Source organism: Aplosporella prunicola, assembly GCF_010093885.1.
Source record: "Aplosporella prunicola CBS 121167 unplaced genomic scaffold K452scaffold_2, whole genome shotgun sequence".
In the NCBI taxonomy this organism is placed as follows: domain Eukaryota; kingdom Fungi; phylum Ascomycota; class Dothideomycetes; order Botryosphaeriales; family Aplosporellaceae; genus Aplosporella; species Aplosporella prunicola.
In genome coordinates, this window is record NW_022983530.1 from 720924 (window position 1) to 736182 (window position 15259).

Genomic DNA, 15259 nt, shown 5'->3' on the forward strand with positions numbered 1-15259 from the left:
CGACTCCCAGCTATGTAGCCGTCTTCTACTCTTGCTGCTGCCTCCCCCGCCCTTTCCGCCTGGCCACCCTTCTTTTCCAGACGCTTCCTCGACCTGCATCGTGCGCCGCTCGTACAGCATTGCAGATTGCGCATCACCAACCGATCCGTCAGCCCGGGCTCCCTTGCATGAGTTGGTTTCAATAGCGTCTTTTGTGCTGGCTTGCTTGCTTGGTTGTCGCCGCCCGCTACCGTGAGTCAGCGCTTTGTTTCACTTTCCGAGCCTCCCGAACCGGGGTAGCATTGCACAGGCTGAATTCGCAGTCATATCATCCATATGACTACACAACTGAGACGTGGCTACCCAAGACAAAATCGTCTTTTCATGCTCTAACTACATGTCTATGTTGCTTACATCGCTTTCTCTACAAAGCCAAAAAAACGCTGTATGCTAGCGTTACGTACGCCCAGATCCACGACTGAGAACATATCAAGGTATCTCCTCATCATCGTCTCCACCAAAACCAAACGTGAAACCACCCTGCTCCTCACCATCTGCGTCATCGTCACCCTTTACCAGCTTCTCCCATTTCCCTCTTCCCTTGGGTCTTCCCTTCTTTTCGAGCTCCTTCATCCCCTCCTCTAATAGCTCCGGGTACGCATCCCCTAGTCTCTCGACAAACAATCCAAATGGGTCCGTGATTTCGTCTTTGAACCCACTAACAGAACCGGCTTCATCTCTGAGAAAGCCCAAAACGTCCGCAAGCTTGGCTCTAGGGACGAAATTTTGCGTAAGCGCGATGCTCTCGTCGAGGTTCAAGACCAAGTGGAACCATCCAGACGGGACGTAGAGGACCTCGCCAGCATGACAAATCCCTTCGCAGCATCCGGGGGTGGCGCGTGCGAGAGCGTGGAAAGACAGCAGATATTCTGCTATGCTGAGTGGTGAGGTAATTTCGGAATGATCCTCGGAAACTATCACGCCTGGCGGTGGCGGTAAGTTTGAAGATGAGGGAAACATGATCCAATATTTCGAGCCTGTCAGAACGGCGTTCCACGCACTGGATAGGAAATGAGTCAGTGATTCTTTGGGAAAACTTCAAGTACTCTTTACCTTGTGGCGTTAGGGTCCTTGTGAAATGTGCTTCCGCTCCTAGCAGGGCCCATGATCATCCAACGACTGTCTGGTCGTTTGTCTCCCAGCACAGCAAACAAATCCTCGCCGAAGCACGTTGGCGCCCAGTAAGCGGCATCCTTTGCATTCTTACCCACAGAAATCTCCATCTTCTCGGCAAAGCCACGGTCGAAAAGGTACAAAGGACTCTCATCGCTGCTATTGTACATATAGTCGACATACTTCTTCAAAGGCCAATCCACAGCCTCAGCGCGAAAAGCAACATCACCATACTTTCGAAGGAGTGATTGCGTGGTCCACTTGCCGTAAACGGGCCACTGCTTGACTGGGGATGTGAGGATGAACGGTTTGTTTGTCCATTTGGTAGAAAACTCTTCCGTGGTGAGATCACTCAAGCGCGTGATCTGGTTTTGCGGTGGGATGTTGGCCGCATATGGCCTCAAGGGTGTATAAGTGCACTGAAACGGCCGGTAAAGGACATCAGAGAAGAGACCTGTGCAGTCCACTTGGGCTTCTTGGGTCACCGGCATAGACAGATATGTGGATCGCCATGAACCGCGCCATTGAAAATCCGATGGAGGAGATCTGGCATAGAGTTCAGTATCGCGGACGGCATTTATACAAAACAGACATTGCTCCATTGCGTTATATCATACTCTCAACGTATGGTTCATCTTTCTGTGTTCACTCGACATGTGAACATCCTGTGTAGCCTCCTTCCTTAACTCTACACCACCTGAAATACAAACAGAAAGGATGGAAATGATCTGACAGTTGTAGAGGAGATAGAACTTCCAAATCGCAAGAAAGAAAAAGAGTGAAGAGAGAAAGAAAGAAAGAAAGAAAGAAAAAAAATTGTACTGTAACTTACTCGATGAAAAGAGCTCTCCAGAGATCATCTGACCTAGTGAAAGCAAAAAGGGCTTTGCATGTTCCTCCAAGGCGCATCAGTGAGGGCGCATCTAAAAATTCCAGAAACTGAGCGAGCAGCTCGTCAGACAAGGCAGCAAAATGACCACATGAGGCCTTCAGATTGATGTCTGCTGTCAGGGCATTCCCTGAAGGCTTGACGCCCAAGGGATGCGGCGGAATCGCTGCGGGTTCTTCAGCATCGGCTTCTGACTGGAGATCCGCTGCGTCAAGCCGGAGCCTCTTGGTCGGCCTTGCGAGCGTGGAGTCATCGGCAGAATAGCCTTCTACTGGCACGGCTGAAGGGGTCATTGTGTGCCCCAGCACAATGGATCTGACCGAAAGCCGAAAACGGGTGTGCGTCCGTTAGTTGCAAATGCAGCGCCCCGTCTGCAAAGAGGGCTTCAGCAGACTTCCTAGTCAGTGGCAAACCGGCAATAAGCCACCAGGTAAACGGCAAAGAGTCACCGGAGGGAAAAGTCTGTTCGTGGTTTGCCTGCAACACAGCCGTTGGAAACCCACCTTCACTGCTCCACTAGCGCCTCGCTAATTCGCCTGCCCGCCTCTACAAAAACTTTTAACACTGTCCTCCCGTCCTCTCCACCATCCACCAGTCAACCACAACCCAGATATACCCTTACCTCACTAGATATCCCTTGACTCTCATCTTCGAGAGTCCGGTATCTAGATTTTCAGCGCATCTCGAGTCTCGCACAGCGGCGGCATCCAACGGGATCCCTTCCGCTCGTAACCCCACCACGCACGACAAGCTCCCGATCGCAGCGCAGCGCGTGTGATCTTTTCGCCAAATCGCAATCATGGCTGACCAGAAAGGTCTTGAGGAGGTTCCCGAGGGTACGTTTGAGTCCTTGGTCGCCGGTCGCACAAGCGCATTTCGGAGCGCTGCGAACTGCGAACCCCTCGTTTGGTCCGCGCAAAACTGACGATCGCCACGCTTTGCAGGTCAGATCGAGTCCAACTACGATGAGACGACCGACTCCTTCGATTCTATGAACCTGAAGGCTGAGCTCCTCCGTGGTGTCTACGCCTACGGTTTCGAGCGTCCCTCTGCTATCCAGCAGCGCGCTATCATGCCCGTCATCAAGGGTTGGTACATCCCGAAAACGGTGTAATGGACGAAGGACTAATCTGGACCTTGCAGGTCACGATGTCATCGCTCAGGCTCAGTCCGGTACCGGCAAGACCGCTACCTTCTCCATCTCCGTCCTCCAGAAGCTCGATGCCAACCTCAAGGAGTGCCAGGCCCTTATTCTGGCCCCTACCCGTGAGTTGGCTCAGCAGATCCAGAAGGTCGTTGTCGCCATCGGCGACTTCATGAACATCGAGTGCCACGCCTGTATTGGTGGCACCAGCGTTCGTGACGACATGAAGGCCCTCCAGTCTGGTGTTCAGGTCGTTGTCGGTACCCCTGGCCGTGTCCACGACATGATCCAGCGCCGCGTCCTCAAGACCGACTCCATGAAGATGTTCGTCCTCGACGAGGCCGACGAGATGCTTTCTCGCGGTTTCACCGAGCAGATCTACGACATCTTCCAGCTCCTTCCCCAGTCCACCCAGGTCGTCCTTCTTTCCGCCACTATGCCCCAGGACGTCCTTGAGGTTACCACCAAGTTCATGCGCGATCCTGTCCGTATCCTGGTCAAGAAGGCCGAACTCACCCTCGAGGGTATCAAGCAGTTCTACATTGCCGTCGAGAAGGAGGACTGGAAGCTCGACACCTTGTCGGATTTGTACGAGACCGTCACTATCACTCAAGCCGTCATCTTCTGCAACACCCGCAGAAAGGTCGACTGGCTCACCGACAAGCTCACTGCCCGTGACTTCACCGTCTCGGCCATGCACGGTGACATGGACCAGGCTCAGCGTGATGTTATCATGAAGGAGTTCCGTTCCGGCTCTTCCCGTGTCCTGATCGCCACTGACCTTCTGGCCCGTGGTATCGATGTCCAGCAGGTCTCCCTGGTCATCAACTACGATCTCCCCGCCAACCGTGAGAACTACATTCACCGTATCGGTCGTGGTGGTCGTTTCGGCCGTAAGGGTGTTGCTATCAACTTCGTCACCGCCGAAGATGTCCGCATGATGCGCGAGATTGAGCAGTTCTACAGCACCCAGATCGAGGAGATGCCCATGAACGTCGCTGGTAAGTTCAAGTTTTGCTCGACCGCATGCCTATGTATACTGACCATTGTACGCGCAGATCTCATCTAAACGATTCCCCTCACGATTATAGATCACGAGTCTTGGCGACGACTGTTTTGGTGTTTGCGCTCCTCGAGTCATTCGTCGCGGGGCTGGGTGGTCTCTTTCAGGTGCGCTTTGCCTGCGGCCGCACCGTTGGCAGTTCTGCGAGCTGTCGCAAAAAAGCTGAGAGACCTTGGGCACTTTAGTGTTTGCATCTCGGCGTTGAGTGCTTTCTTGTCAAAATGATTTCCACAAAACGGGTGCCTTTTAGAAATGGACGAGTTATCATTGACTTTATGGTTTTCTTGAGAACTCGGCTTTCTTTACATCGGCTCTGCGTTGTATGTAGGGGCACCGCGTTTAGTTTTCTGGGCACGGCTGTGGATGTTTTTCCACGACTAGGCGTGCTTGAGACGACGGTAATGCTTTCCTATTTCCTTAATAGATGGTTCATGCTCTATACTGTACTACTCGTGATGTTGCATGCTCCCAATGGTCTTTTAACCCAAGCTCTGCTTTGCGGTCATCTCTCGTGCTGTGCATTTCCCATCAACCCTCAATTTCAGTTCATTGCACCAGGGCAACGTCATCTTCCTTGGCTCTCGGGCAAGACAGGCTATCAAATCTCGTGCAGACTAACCTACCTCAAGAAATTCATATTTCGTTGTATCGCGTAGGTACTTATTGCAATGGTGTTTGTGAGCTCGTGGGTCGCGACTTCCCTTTCAGCAACCCTGGACAATCCAAGAGCGCCGCGCTTCGCAGCTGCCTGCCCCCTCCAAACATGGAGCTCACAGATTTCCTAGGTATTCCCTCTCTCAACCTAGCCAACGTTGACTTCAACACCAACATCCCACCGTACTCGTTGAAACGGGTACGGCATCATCGCGCCAACGCGACTACTTACGCAACACAAACTACTTAAAGCTCTCATACAAAAGCCGCAGCAACAAGAGTGCTTCTTTCTCAACCACTCGCGACTTACACACAATTTTCGGCTGGCCATTGCGGTTTCGCCTGCTGCATTAACAAGAAGTTCATGTGGCTTCACTTATTGGTCACGATAACAACACGCCTCCTTGCAGCTCGAAGGGCTCGGCTACTCCTCCTACGAATACTTCTGGAATCGATTGTCTTGTGTGGCAAGGTCGTCTGGCTCTGCCTAGATTACCCAGAATTCCGAGTGCCTCTCTACATCAGTTTTCTCTTCTTCAACCATCAAGGCATACCGTTGCTCTTGGCCGCTGAGACGTACACTCTATGGTCTAGGTTCTCCATTGCAGTGTTCTTTGTTGTCATCGGACTTGTCCTCGTAACTCACGATTACTTCGGCATCTACATTGATTGGATGGTCGATGCAGTAACGTCCGGGTGTCTCCTCGGCAGTCTTGTCGCCCTCTTCCTTCTCGGGGCCATCAGCGGCGCTAGTTCCGGTATTTCCTACGCAATCAAAGGGTTTCGTGCAGTAATTCAGGCTAACCGCGTCAGAGAGTAGTCCAAAGACAAATACAGCGAGCGGTGCTGTTCTTCCTCGGGAAAATATCATACATTCGAGGGAGCTGTCGCGAACTTCTAGTCCTACGTTTAACCAGCAAGCTAGGCAGACATCCACAGAGAAACTTTCACAATGGTACAACGGCCCACCAGTCCCTCATCGTTGCTCTGGTCACATCAACTCAAACGCGAACACCTTTCATTGGAACAGCGAGTTGAAGTATCCGAGAAAAATGTTACAAAGCTTGATACGCGAATGCTCGCTCTAGAGACGGGACAACAGACTGGCAGAGAACAACTGAAGGAACAAGAGACTCGTCTTTTAGAACACTCCACACTGATCTCATCCATTGAGAAAGACGATGAACACATGAAACATTGCATCAACCAACTGTCTGCAGACAGGACGAGACGCTTACAGGAGGTGGACAGGAATATCAAGATCTTAACAACTAGAGTCGAAACGCTCGAGACCCAGGAAAGAAAGACGAATGATAGACCTGAGGATGGACATGATCAGCAGCAGGAGATGATTGAAAGAATAGGCGAGCTTGAGACCTCGGTAGAAACTTTGTCAAGAGGTCGCGGCAAGCTCATGAAGAAGAGCGACAACCGTATCGTCGAGACCTTGGAAAAGCGGATGGATGTACTAGAAGCCCGCAGGACCGAGGATCTCCAACAGGTCAAGCATCTGCGAAGCCAAGTGTCAACCTTGCAGGAGTCGAACACAGAATGGCAAACGCGGTACAAGAAACTAGAAGAGAAGATGTCGACCACAAAACCTCAAAACGACCATTCCGAAAGCCGACTTCATGATTTGCAGACTACCCCCCAGAGTGAAGAAGGACGTCACTCGACCCCTCCCTCGCAAAGTCCAGTGCAAAAGGGCAATCAGCGAATACTAAGAAGGTAATGCTTGCCTGTGGAGCTTCCTAATAAAAATCGGCAAACCCTTAAGTGACGAATATTGAGAAAAGAGCAAAGCTGACATAGACCAAACACAACAGCCATGCAGTGCGACGCAAATTTCCCATTCATCGCCACTCACCAACGAAAGCAACAACCCATGGAGCAAGGACGGACCTCCACCTACCGTCGCGTCACTTACCAACACGGCAGGTTCATTCACATACGCGTACAACACGAACCGAAGCAGAGCCTAGAGCCTCTAGAAGTGCGGGCAGACCAGCGATTGTCCGTGACGAGGCCACCATGCAACCAGTGAGACAGGAACCAGCAGTCAAACCATCTTCCAAAGACCTACACAACATGATGCACATGAACCAAGCATACCCTCAGCTAGACAAGACTCCATCCACTGCTCTTGTTTCGCAGTCAATAATTCAGAACCTGCCAAAGCTCGATGTTCCACAGAGAAAGCGTAGAAAGAGGGAAATTGTTCAGCCTTACCCACTATCGCCTTTGATCGAATAAGCTACATCCTGCGAGGGAACTGTACAGTTTTCTTCAATTCTGCTCAAAGCTTGTCTTTGGCGGCGCACCGTGGCTTTACGTCTCCTTGAACTCATATGGGCCTTCCCGGTCCCTCACCTCAACCTCCAGTCCCGCTTCCTTAATCTCTTTACCATCGACGCTCAAGGCCGCTTTCATGACATCACCGGTGCCAACGGATCCGACTCCTTTCGGCGTGCCGGTAAGCACAATATCACCCTTGTCCAGCGTCATGACTTTGCTGATATCTGCCAGAATCCGTGGTATCCGGAACAGCATCAACTCAGTGTTGTCAGATTGTCTGACCTGGTCATTGACAGACATACTCAGGTGCACATTATGCGGATCCGTAATTATGGACTTAGAGATCGGACCGGAGATGGGTAGGAAAGTGTCAAACCCCTTGCCAATGGCCCATGGAAGACCCTTCTTCTTCGCTTCGTCCTGGACGTTACGGGCAGTCATATCGATAGTGAGGAGATACGCTATATTGACGGTAATATTAGCATTTTTGCTTTTTTAGGGCTAGTAAATGGGTCATAGCAGTTACTTTAGGTAGGCAGCAATTCACGGGCTTGTTCACTCACACTCAATGGCATCCAAAGCGCCCTTGTCGTCATTGGGATCGAAATCGCGGAGCTTCTTCCCCATGACCAGGCCCAATTCAACCTCGTAATGCATTGTAACGCCGCGCGGGCGCAGGACGGGACCCTCGCCGGGCAGCAGGAGGGCGCTGGGCGGCTTCAGGAAGAAGAAGGGCTGCTTGGGCCGCTGGTTGTTGAGCTCCTTGATGTGATCGCTGCGCGGGCATGAGTACGGCGCCAATTACGATTCGGGAGACGGAGTCGCATACGCATAGTTACGCCCGATGCACATGACCTGCGCAGACACGCTCGTGGGTCAGCAATTGTCTTCAAAGCGTGGCGCGGCGGCTGGCGACGCGTATGCGCGCGCGTGCTGCTGCTGCTGGGGAAGGGCTTGGTGGCTTCTTTACCTTGCGGCAGTTGTTCCTGATGGCGTTCAAGGTGGCCATGGTGCTGGAGATGGGGCCTGGGAGAGGGTGAAAGGAGGCAGTGAGGGCGGGTGGAGGAGGTGGTTAGAAGAGGAGGTGGTGGAGGCCATGCTCGGATGCGTTGCCGATGAGGGCTGCGGGTGGGAGCTCCGTGGCTCGGGGAGCTTGGACCCGGGCCGAGGGCGCGGTGACCGAGCTGGTCTTTTTAGCGGGGTTGGCTTGACTTCCTCTAACTCTTACTACATATTCCTAACACACCTAACGTTCATCGCCCACGAGCGAGTTTCACTGTTCGCCAAGCGCACCAATTACCTAGACGCTCCTGATGGCTACGTCAGAGATAATCTACATACATACACAACAACCCACATGTATAATTTTGGCACAGCCATCATCTATCGCTGGACTCTAATTAGGCACAACATTCACACATCTAAGAGAAGGAATTGAATATATGAGGACAGAAAGATGCTGCTAACCATAATCTAGATAATCAGTATTTTATCTGTTTGCCAACTAGAGGCTCTCTCCGAGCCTCTTGTCAGTGCGCTCGCTAAACGGTGAAATCCGCGTATAGGTGAGCTAAGTTACACGTATATACAAACTACTGTCGATGATATCACTGTGGCTTGGTGAGATAACACCTGGTGACCTGTTTTTGTTGCTTTTTGTGTAACCTCGGAGGCGGAGATCACTTTCTGCATGTAAGACGGCTAACTATTTAGAGCTATTATTGCTCAGTCTGAGTGGCCTTTCCAAATGCACTGCATCGGGATCTATAGTCTTCCAGTTTTCGGTGTTCAGCTCTTCATACATATCCTTTTCTTCTCAAACCTCGATCTTCTGCTCCTCTTTTTCTGCTCTCTTATCAAATCCTTCTGATCCCTCTTTAATGAGCTCCCTCTTACAGAGTAACGAACCTTCAACGTGTGCATATGGCGGAAGTGGTTGGTCTGATTGCAAGCGTCGCCACTTTGGTCGAGTCAGCAGCCAAGCTGGTAAAACTGATCAACAGATTGACTGACGCGCCGGACGAACTCCTTGCGCTTTCCAACGAGGCAAACGATCTCCGCCTTCTCCTGGCCGAAATCGAAAAGGCAACAGCAGATCAGCCGGAACTGCAACTCAGCCTCGCCGGCAGCCTTCAGAACGCAGACGACAAAATCAAAGCTTTACACTCGTTCTTGCAACAAATCGACATCTCTAAAATCAGAGCCAAAGATCGCTTGAGATGGGTTCGAAATCGAAGCAAGGTTTGCGCGTTGCAATCCGGATTTCGCGAGGCACGACTTCAACTGAGTGCTTTACTCGCTACAAACACTTCGTATAAACCCTAGTTGGTCTGTAAGAAAGGACCATATCTGATATTTCTACAGTTCTAAGGTACATCGGACGGGATTAGTTCTTCAGCAGATTGATCTCACTACTTTGGCGTCAGCTCTTGAGCTGGGAAAGATCACAAATCTCATTCTTTACCAGAATCGTCTACTCGAACAGATACAACAGGGACCGGTGCAGCTACAGAGCCAGGCTGCGGTACCCGTTGCCGGAAATACTCGAAATATACACTCTAAGTCGAGTTATGCTGCTGTATCCGTCCGCAGATCCTCTGGACGCCGTTACCCTCGCGATTGTCAATGTACATGCCACGTTCGGCTGAAAACGCAATCACTGACAACTCGCTTCTTTGGGTCCCTCTTTCTCGGGTACTGTGGCTCCCCATCTTCTACTCAAGTCTGTTCGGAAAAAACATGCAACCGGAAATGCAAGAACCAACCCCTTCAACTAGCTCTCACATACTACTTTCCCAATTGGATGTTTTATAAGGCCATCTTCTTTGCTTTCACTTGGAGCCCGCTCTCGGACCCTTCACTGTTCTTGAGTATACGGAACGTTGTTCCAGGTAACTCCCCTTGGATAGTCGCTGCTAAAACCGGTAATGTCGACAGTTTCAAACTGCTTCTCGAAACAAGACAGGCGAATCTCAATGATGTCAGCTCTTGGGACGGGTTTACCGCACTTTATGTAAGTCATGGTACACTCAAGTAGCGAAGCTGTTATTGGCGCTTTCACTGAGCCACTTGAAACGACAGAATGCAATGACAAGCAATCAATGGGATGCATGCGAATTTCTTATCCAACTCGGAGCCAACACTAATAATAGTGATGAATACGGGGCGTATGATATATCTCCCCCAGTATTCTCATCTCCAGCTAACAGTTCATAACAGAACTCTCGTTGACTGGGGGTGGCTGGAAATCCTCACTCGGGGACTGCAAGACAAAGACAGCATGCGTATCCGGGAGTTACTTAGAACGGACATCACGTTCTTGGATGACCAATGGCAGCTACCCCGTCTTCACAAAATTGTCACTGGGGTCCTTGAGTGCGACCTTTCTCAGGAACTTCCGCACCATATTTCTGAGATAAATGCTACAGATTCTAGGGGCAGAACAGCGTTATGGTGGGCCGCAAGGTCAGGCAACTTCGAAGCAATGCGCCTATTGCTCGAACACGGAGCAGATGCCACTATCATTGGCCGATATCACGGCTATACACCTCTTCAAAATGCAGCTGGGAGCGGTATTAAGCAAACGATTGAGTTGCTTCTGGGGAACATCAGACTCAGAAACGGCCTTAAAAGCGTATCAGAAAAACTCACGATCTTTTTTGGACGTTCCAGATCAGAATGGTCGGACACCGCTTGTATTCGCAGTTCAAAGAAATAACCTCGACTGTGTAGACCTTCTCCTAAGTTTCGGTGCTGATTATACAGTACGAGACAAGAAAGGCAGAACTATACTACACCATGCTGCTGAGAAGGGAGATGCGTCGCTACTGGACAACCTTGCGGCTCATGGCCTCTCAGGAATCGATACCGAGGCTCGAAACAAGCAGGGAGATACCGCTCTTGACTACTACAACAGTTTGGCGGAGGCATTGGAATTCGACCAAGACAAAACCGACGCGTTCTATCGCCTATGGGAAAAGGTCACGTCAACATCGAGCGACGATGCCGAAGCCCCCATCATCGAACTCTCTGACGATACAGACGACACGGACTCAGTAGAAGGCAGCGGCTCAACAATCAACGAAGAGAGCGGCTCCGGGTCAGATGAAGAAGACGAATTCGTGGATGCCCAGAGCTTCTGAACCTGCAAGTTTTGGCTATCGTGTCTCTCATTTCCAGTCAAACCTGTTCACGCGCCATTGGCTTTGCCATTCACATATTGCATTTATCCTTTTCAGCTTTTCGGGCGTTGGTAAGACTTGAAAACGAAATTCCGGTCCAGCGTCGTTTGTTTTGTTGTTTGTGGGTTGTGCTTTTTCCTGTATTTACTCTGTCAAAATTCAGTAGGAACCAGAGGCAAATGGCACAGTCTTGTCCTAGGTACTCCCGATAGCAACAAACATGTTTCTTTTGTCATATAATGTTTCAGCTCTTATATGCGGTTCAATTGAGAATGGGTTTAATTGCGGGTATGATCTTGAATGTGAGACTAGGTGTGGAGCAGGGAATAGGCCGTGTGAGGTGGTCTTATCTTTGTATATTTAAGTGTTTTATTTCCTCGTTAAGGTCAAATAATCTTGATTCTGTCACTCAGTGATAGTGACTGCATTTCTCCTTATATCACGCCTTATTCCACAGTAAAATACGGACTGGCATCATGATTTCTCGACCAACAAAGGCGAATACAGATAGGGAGGTGGCACTGAAAGGTCGTGTGTACCTAAGTTCCCCTTGAAAGATGTGAACGACTACACTGCACGAAAGGTTAGGTGTAACGCACCTGAGTTAACAATCCATGATACAATTCGATGGAGCTTGGATGTCCGTACCTAGAGAACTATCTGATAGTTAAGGAGAATTAGACTAGTCATAATTATATGGGAAAAAAGTACAAATAATGGCAGGCGGCAGAACTTAGAAGAAGTAATGGACTGGCATCCTCTGCCTATCCCAAAACCTATTGACTTGCTCACAGTGTCACCTCCTTGCTGGCCAGCATATCCATGCAGTAAAACCCACCATTGAGGGTTACTACGGTAGAAGAGGCAGCAGGATGAACAAAGGGACGCGGTTGCGCTCACCAGGCGGAACCGAGTCAGTCAAGTACTCCATTCACTGGCCCATGACTCAAGCCGCCGCGATAAGATAGGCGCATCTAGCTCCGCCAACGACGACAGCTGCTGCCTCTCCGCAACACCCTCCTTCACTTCATTCTCCCTCTCTCCACCTCCAAGATGAATCCCGATACCCTCGCTTCGGCAGACGTCACGTCCGCTCTGCAGCAGCTCGAATCCGCAGACCCGTCCGCCAAACCCGCCGGCTACAATGAGCTGCTCACCAAGGTCCTGGAGACCTCCACGCCCGACACCCTCGCCGCCAACCTAATTGCCTTCCTGGAATCGCTGCTGGGCGAGACCCTCGGAATAGTAGCTTCCCGCCCACTGCTCGCATCCTTCGTCTCCCAGTTCCGCCAGATAAAAGACCCCGACGTCAAGATTGAGGCCGGCAAGCGCGCGCTCGAGCTGCTTCACCCCAAGGTCGTCTCCTACGAAGAGCAGGACACGCAAATTAAGGAGATCCTCGCCGACTCGTACGAGGAGCAGGAGGACTTTGTCGCCTCGGCCAAGATCCTCCAGACCATTACGCTCGACAGCTCGCAGCGCGCCATCTCCGCCAACGACAAGGCCAAGGTGTGGACACGCATCGTGCGCTGCTACTTGGAGGAGGACGACCCCACGTCCGCAAGCACATACCTCAACCGCGTCAAGACGGTCTTCCACGACGTGTCGGACAAGGCGACCAAGCTGCAGTTCCAGCTCTCGCAGGCCCGCATCTACGACTCGCAGCGCCAGTTCCTCGACGCCAGCGCCGCCTACCACAGCATCAGCGCCGAGACCATCATCGAAGAAGGTGAACGGCTGCAAGCCCTCTCCGCAGCAATCGTGTGCGCCGTGCTCGCACCCGCAGGGCCCCAGCGCGGTCGCACTCTCGCCCGACTCTACAAGGACGAGCGCGCCTCGCAAGTCGAAGAATACGGCATCCTGGAGAAGATCTTCCTGGACCGGCTGCTGAGCCCGGCCGAAGTCGAAGCTTTCGCCGCGAAGCTGCAACCACACCAGCTGGCCAAGACAGCCGACGGCAGCACCGTCCTCGACAAAGCCGTGCTCGAGCATAACCTGCTGGGCGCGTCGCGGCTGTACACGAACATCGGGATTGCCCAGCTGGCCGACCTGCTCAACATCGACGCCGAGCGCGCCGAAGGGTACGCCGCGCAGATGATCGAGCAGGGCCGTCTGGCCGGCTACATCGACCAGATCGCCATGTACATATACTTTGAGGGCGAGTGCTCGGGCCAGAAGAAGCAGACGGGGCATGTGGAGCGGCTGGTGGGCGGGGAGCTGCGCAAGTGGGACGACAATGTGCGCGGCTTGGCGGAGGAGGTCGAGCGCGTCACAACGATGATCCAGAGCAACCACCCGGAGTTTTACGCGCAGCATATGGTTGTTTGAAGCAGCTGGGTGCGTGGGTGCGCGGCTGGCTAGGGCGAGACGGCGATGACGACGAGGGGAAGCAAAAAGGGATTTCGTTCGGGCTTTTTCTTTTATGTTTGTGGATCATAGCGATTGGCGTTTTTGCAGGCGCGCAGGGCAGGGTTGACGGGAAGAGAAATGAAGCGAGACGCGTAGAGCTGCCGGCGCGTCGTTGAAGAGAGCTACCTACTTACCTATCGACCCATCGAGTATCATGTCTAAAGAGCAGCAGCGGCGGTAGCTTGCCAGCCAGTCAGTCACCAGACAGGCCCGTCCAAATACTACTACTATACTACTACAGTACTTGTTGAGCGTGGAAGACTGGCTCGCTATACTGGTTCAGTGACGCTTTTTACAGACCTCTGGATGGCTTCCTGGGTACATGCGTGCATGTTTTCTCTGTACGCAGCTTGACCTTCAACTCTACCTACCTACCTACCCACTACATACCACCTAAAATTAAAATACCAAGCAGGGTATGCGTACAACTTAAGATAGTCTCACTTCACCCATACCCAGAATTCAGGCTTATAGCTAGCTAGCTGGACAAGGCGTACCCCATAGGGACCGCCTGTGTTATTCTCTGCTTCATTAAACACTAAATATCTCCCCTCCTCTCTTCACAGTGAGGTGAGGGCCAGGTATGAACAGATATGAAACCGATTTGCCATTCTTTACTTTGCCTTTCTTTACTTATTTACGTACTTGCTTATTTTCGATATTAGGGTATGTATGTATGTAACTATATATATATGTATGTATATATGGACCAACTGCCGCGTCCTGTCTTTTCCTTTTCCTTTTTTTTTCCTTCTCTCCGCCTTTCTCTTCCGGACTCTCCCTCTCCGCTCCTTCCTCATCCACTCCTACCCCACCCTCCCAACCACACACCTATGTATGTATGTACTGTACCTCGGCATCGATATACAACCACTCCCACCACCACCACCAAACAGCACATCAGCAACACCAGCAGCAGGAGCAGCAGGAGCCAAGCCAAGCCAAGGCAATTTCTCTTTTTTGCGTTTCCCTGACCATGACCCTGACCCTGTCCCCCCAAGCAAAACGACCAACCACACGCCATCACCATGCTCGCAAGACATACAAACAGTGATGATGGTGATGATGATGATGGAAGTAAGTCGCCCCACCCACGCGTAAATCTCGTCCCTGTTCCTGTTTCGTCCTTTCCTTTGCTTTCCTTTCCATTCCCGTCCCTTCCTGACGCCATCCGGATGCGCCACCCCTCCCATCGTTCGTTCGTTTGGTCATATTTCTTTCCTTTCTCTCTTTCTTTCCTTCCTACTTTGCCATCCCTTGATTCCTGTCGAGGACTGCAGGAGGGGGGAAGGGGGACGTGCTCGCGCCAGCCGGGTAGCGGTCTCGCCCACGTGGGCTGGCTGGCTGACTGGCTGACTGACTGACTGACCTGCGTTAAGAGTGCAGTGCGTGTTGGTTGAGAAGAAAAGAGCATACCGCATGCACACATCCGCAGCAGCGAGCTCCTTTTGTCCAGCCAAGCGGTGCGGGCA

General features: G+C 51.6%; 6 protein-coding genes across 6 annotated transcripts; 4 read left to right on the forward strand and 2 right to left on the reverse strand.

Moving 5' to 3' along the window:
• Positions 1-354: 354 nt before the first annotated feature.
• Positions 355-2616, reverse strand: K452DRAFT_282884 (uncharacterized protein). Its single transcript, XM_033539665.1, has 3 exons — positions 1985-2616; positions 1093-1698; positions 355-1039 (listed from the first exon to the last, which is right to left on the reverse strand). Exons 1-3 carry the CDS (start codon positions 2332-2334, stop codon positions 469-471), a joined length of 1527 nt encoding a protein of 508 aa, XP_033402409.1. The 5' UTR covers positions 2335-2616; the 3' UTR covers positions 355-468.
• A 224-nt stretch (positions 2617-2840) lies between these two features.
• K452DRAFT_294250 (uncharacterized protein) lies at positions 2841-4254 on the forward strand (the record flags this gene model as incomplete). Its single annotated transcript, XM_033541675.1, has 4 exons — positions 2841-2877; positions 2986-3129; positions 3185-4186; positions 4244-4254. 4 exons carry the CDS (start codon positions 2841-2843, stop codon positions 4252-4254), a joined length of 1194 nt encoding a protein of 397 aa, XP_033402410.1.
• Positions 4255-5854: 1600 nt separating this feature from the next.
• On the forward strand, positions 5855-6634 carry K452DRAFT_304643 (uncharacterized protein; the record flags this gene model as incomplete). The annotated part of the gene is made up of 1 exon (XM_033542831.1): positions 5855-6634. The coding sequence occupies one exon, from the start codon at positions 5855-5857 to the stop codon at positions 6632-6634; it is 780 nt and encodes a 259-aa protein (XP_033402411.1).
• Positions 6635-6810: 176 nt separating this feature from the next.
• On the reverse strand, positions 6811-8280 carry K452DRAFT_355169 (uncharacterized protein). The gene is made up of 4 exons (XM_033545942.1): positions 8168-8280; positions 8027-8052; positions 7761-7972; positions 6811-7658 (listed from the first exon to the last, which is right to left on the reverse strand). Exons 1-4 carry the CDS (start codon positions 8204-8206, stop codon positions 7231-7233), a joined length of 705 nt encoding a protein of 234 aa, XP_033402412.1. The 5' UTR covers positions 8207-8280; the 3' UTR covers positions 6811-7230.
• A 535-nt stretch (positions 8281-8815) lies between these two features.
• Positions 8816-11339, forward strand: K452DRAFT_355170 (uncharacterized protein; the record flags this gene model as incomplete). Its single annotated transcript, XM_033545943.1, has 5 exons — positions 8816-9509; positions 9562-10210; positions 10279-10364; positions 10417-10769; positions 10810-11339. Exons 1-5 carry the CDS (start codon positions 9121-9123, stop codon positions 11337-11339), a joined length of 2007 nt encoding a protein of 668 aa, XP_033402413.1. The 5' UTR covers positions 8816-9120.
• Positions 11340-12403: 1064 nt separating this feature from the next.
• On the forward strand, positions 12404-14030 carry K452DRAFT_282892 (uncharacterized protein). The gene has a single exon (XM_033539666.1). It carries the CDS (start codon positions 12432-12434, stop codon positions 13704-13706), a length of 1275 nt encoding a protein of 424 aa, XP_033402414.1. The 5' UTR covers positions 12404-12431; the 3' UTR covers positions 13707-14030.
• The last annotated feature ends 1229 nt before the right edge of the window (positions 14031-15259 follow it).